Below are 3,333 nucleotides of genomic sequence, written 5' to 3'. Positions count from 1 at the left end.
CGTGGGATAGGTAGAGGAGGAAGGATTTGTCAGCACCAAATACTCCGCCGGACGCGGATTGGCCGGTGAATGTGTTGGAGATGCGTGCTCGGTCTTGTATGCCAGCATAGGTGGTCGCGATGTCGAGGGCGTCATTCACGAATAAGAGGCTGTAGATGGTGCGGGTTTGGGTGCCCTGAGGGTGTTGGCTGTGCACAATGCGGACAGGGTCCAGGCCACTGTATTGCTGGCGTAGGAGGACGTCCATATAGTATCCAATATGCATGACCGCTAGGATAGCACCTTGGCCCAGGCCGAATTCCCGGATGCCGCCATCGAGCCAGCCGAAAGCCGTGCGGATATCGATTTGACTGGCCCCAAGGAAATGGGCCATAAGTTGGCGCGGGAGGGGGGGACACCGAGTTTACGGTAGATGTATTCCATGACCCAGCCTGGGATTCTGTCGAAGCATTTGAGGCAGTCCTTAGAAATAAGGAAGAGTTCTTCCTCCCGGCGTTCGGCGCGTTCGATAAGGAGTGAGGTTAGGACAGCGGCGTCCTGAACTGTGCGGTCCCGCTGGAAGCCGTGTTGCATTTCGTGGTTGGGGATACAGGGGGTGATGTAGTCCCGTATAACGGTAAAGATTCGACCGCTGAAAGCACTTTGGACCGTGATGGGGCGCCAGGGTGGAAGTCCAGGGTCTAAGTTTACCACCCCGTGGGCTGTATCCGCTTTGGCAAGGTAGATCTGTTTTCGTCCGAGTATCGGCGGGACTAGGCCTGTGCGTAGGATGAGGTTGATGATCACCCGTTCCCTGTCTCGTATGCATGCAGCGATCCAGAGTTCCTGGGAGACGCCCCCATATCCTGGGGATACGCGTGTGCGTAGGCTGCGGTCGCAGCGGGCTTGTATGTCTTCATCGTAGTGGTAGGTGTCCCAGGTAGTGCCCGCAGGGGATTGGAAGGCTTGTGCAACTTCGTCGGGCCGGTCCATGTCCTGGAGTAGCCAGTCGCGGACGAAATGTGGGACATTTTGGCGGTCGGTCTCAAGTCCTGAGTCTACCTATGGCAATAGCATCGGCGCGGTGCCAGTACGTGGGGGGGAGAAGGGTGAGGTCACGGATCCACTTGGGCCATTCCACAAGGTGGGCTAGTCGGGTGTATTCCGTGCCAGTGCATGGGGCCGCCTCGTTGAAGCGCAGCAGTTGGCGGAGCTGTACGGTGCACCGGTTGGTTCGCTGTATCGCGACTGCCCTGTTGAGGGCTTTCCTGTTTTGGCTGGTTTCACCCCATTTGAGTTTCGCGCTGTTGTAGAGGATGTCGTACAGGTTGCGGATTGCGCAGCCAGTCCCCGATTTCCTGGGGGGACCATGCTGTGACGGCGTTAGGGGGGGGTGCGGGGGTGAGTTGGGGTAGTTGGCCCTCGCGGAGGAGGTTGGATGTGTGTACACCGAAGGATGCTATGTCAGCCTTTGCAAGGTTGCGGGTGTTGACAACGCGGATGGGTTTGACCCCAGTAAGTCGTGATGGGGTGTGGTCGCCAGAGCACAGGTCTAGGGCCATATATAGAGTGCCTGCATGGTCGCTGGAGTGGATGGTATGCAGCCAGATGCCACTGGCTCCCACTTTGTGGACTGTTCGGGCCGAGATGTAGATGTCATCGAGAGCGACGGGCGTATGTGTGCCGTTGGATGCTGGGGTAGCGGTGACGGAAGGAGGAGAAAGTCCGATGCTCTGCGTCCATTGTTGGAAGGCGATGCTGATGTCATTACTGGGGCCGGATCTTGGTGTTGGAGCAGAGCGGTTGAGGGGGTTGGGCCCATAGGTATTGAAATCCCCTCCCATGACCACAAAGTGGTGAGGATCCGTGGCTCGGGTGGCTGCCTGTGCTAGCCATTGCCATTCGCTGTCCGTGGCTTCCTTGTGGGCGGCGGGATTGTCCTGACAGTACGTGCCGATTAGTGTGACAAGTATACCTTTGCCCAGGCTGAGTGTGATGGCTATACTACGGCCGGAGGGGGAGTATGTGGTACAGCGGGCGTCGATGCGGAATGCCAGCGTTGAATGTCGTAGAGTAGGCTAACACGGTGGTTGCTAACAGCCATAAGGCTGGGTGCGTGTGTCCCACCGTGTGCGTGTGTCCATAGTTGTGTGGCCTTGTGGGCCGGCAAGTCAGAGACGGCGATGATGAGGAAGTCGAGCGCATTGGCTCGGAACCACGTGGCCAGTTCGACGCTCAATTTACCATACGTATTTTTATTGATGTTGGTCGCTGCGATACGTAGGCTATCTACCTGTATGTCCAGGGTCGGGGTTGAGCCCGCGACTCCGATGTAGGCCTCACCCTCTAGGGTTTCCCTCCGGAGGACGTTGTCCCGTTGGATGCGGGCCGTGTTCATGTCCGAGGGGGGGGAGACGCTGGATCCGCCAGAGCGGCGGCGGCGGCGCCGTCTGGGTGTGGGAGTGGTGGAGGTCGTCCGCGATGTGGTGGTCAAGTTGTTCGGAGTTATTCGAGTCATCTGAGGAGGGCGGGTCACGTAGGTGGTCGAAAGGATACGCAGCATGTAAGGGTTGCACTGAGTGTGCCGGTTGGTGTGCAGAGAGAAAAGTGGGGTCCGGTTGGGTGGCAGCGGCCATGGGTACGGAGCATATGGACCAGAGCAGGAAGCTCATGAACCATCATAGTACTGACCAGGGGCGTTGCTGGGGTGTCGTTGGTCTGACCCGACACCCCGGGGTTAGTTTGACCCCATGGTGTCGTTTGGGTCTGTCCCCATGGAGTCATCGGGTCCGGTTGGCTGGTTCAGTGGAACGGAACCATCGGGTGCGGGGGGAGACGGCGTCAGCGTAGGCTGGGTGGTGTACGTGGCTGGTAGTCTGGTCGCAGGGGTGCCGAGGGCGGCGAGGCCAGCGAGTTGGGAGGAGACACTGTGCATGGCTTGCATAAGGGTGCGTAGACTGGATCGATGATGGGGAGGCGTTCGGCCATTGCCGCTTGGTGGGTGCCCTGTTGTGTGATGGTGGTTTGCAGGCGGTTTTGCGCCTCCATCAACTTGCGTTGGTCCTCGGATTGTTGGTGTTCAGCAGCTTCCCGGAGGCGGAGTTCTTCGAGGAGTCGCGCATCGAGGGTGGTGAAGGCTGCACTGGTGGCAGAGACTAAGGCTGTGAGGGCCTCCTTATTCGCTCGGAGGGTATCGACTTCCTGCTGGAGTGGGGCTGTGGCCTGGACGATACGGTGGTCCACATATGTGGAGAGTTCCCGTCGGAGGTGTGGGACGAGGTCCGTGGTCGGGGCTGATGCGTGCAGCGGTTGTTGTTGAGGGGGGGGTATTGCCAGGATTGGGGTGTGGCTGAC

At 59.0% G+C, this 3,333-nt stretch overlaps 1 protein-coding gene across 1 annotated transcript; it reads right to left on the bottom strand.

Annotated features, from left to right (window-relative positions):
• Positions 1-270: 270 nt before the first annotated feature.
• On the bottom strand, positions 271-2,542 carry H257_18265 (hypothetical protein; the record flags this gene model as incomplete). The annotated part of the gene is made up of 4 exons (XM_009847292.1): positions 271-1,037; positions 1,099-1,192; positions 1,305-1,919; positions 1,988-2,542. The coding sequence occupies 4 exons, from the start codon at positions 2,540-2,542 to the stop codon at positions 271-273; spliced, it is 2,031 nt and encodes a 676-aa protein (XP_009845594.1).
• Positions 2,543-3,333: the final 791 nt, after the last annotated feature.

The sequence above is a fragment of the Aphanomyces astaci genome (genome assembly GCF_000520075.1).
Source record: "Aphanomyces astaci strain APO3 unplaced genomic scaffold supercont1.150, whole genome shotgun sequence".
In the NCBI taxonomy this organism is placed as follows: Eukaryota; Oomycota; class Saprolegniomycetes; order Saprolegniales; family Verrucalvaceae; genus Aphanomyces; species Aphanomyces astaci.
This window is presented reverse-complemented; position numbering and strand designations above follow the sequence as displayed.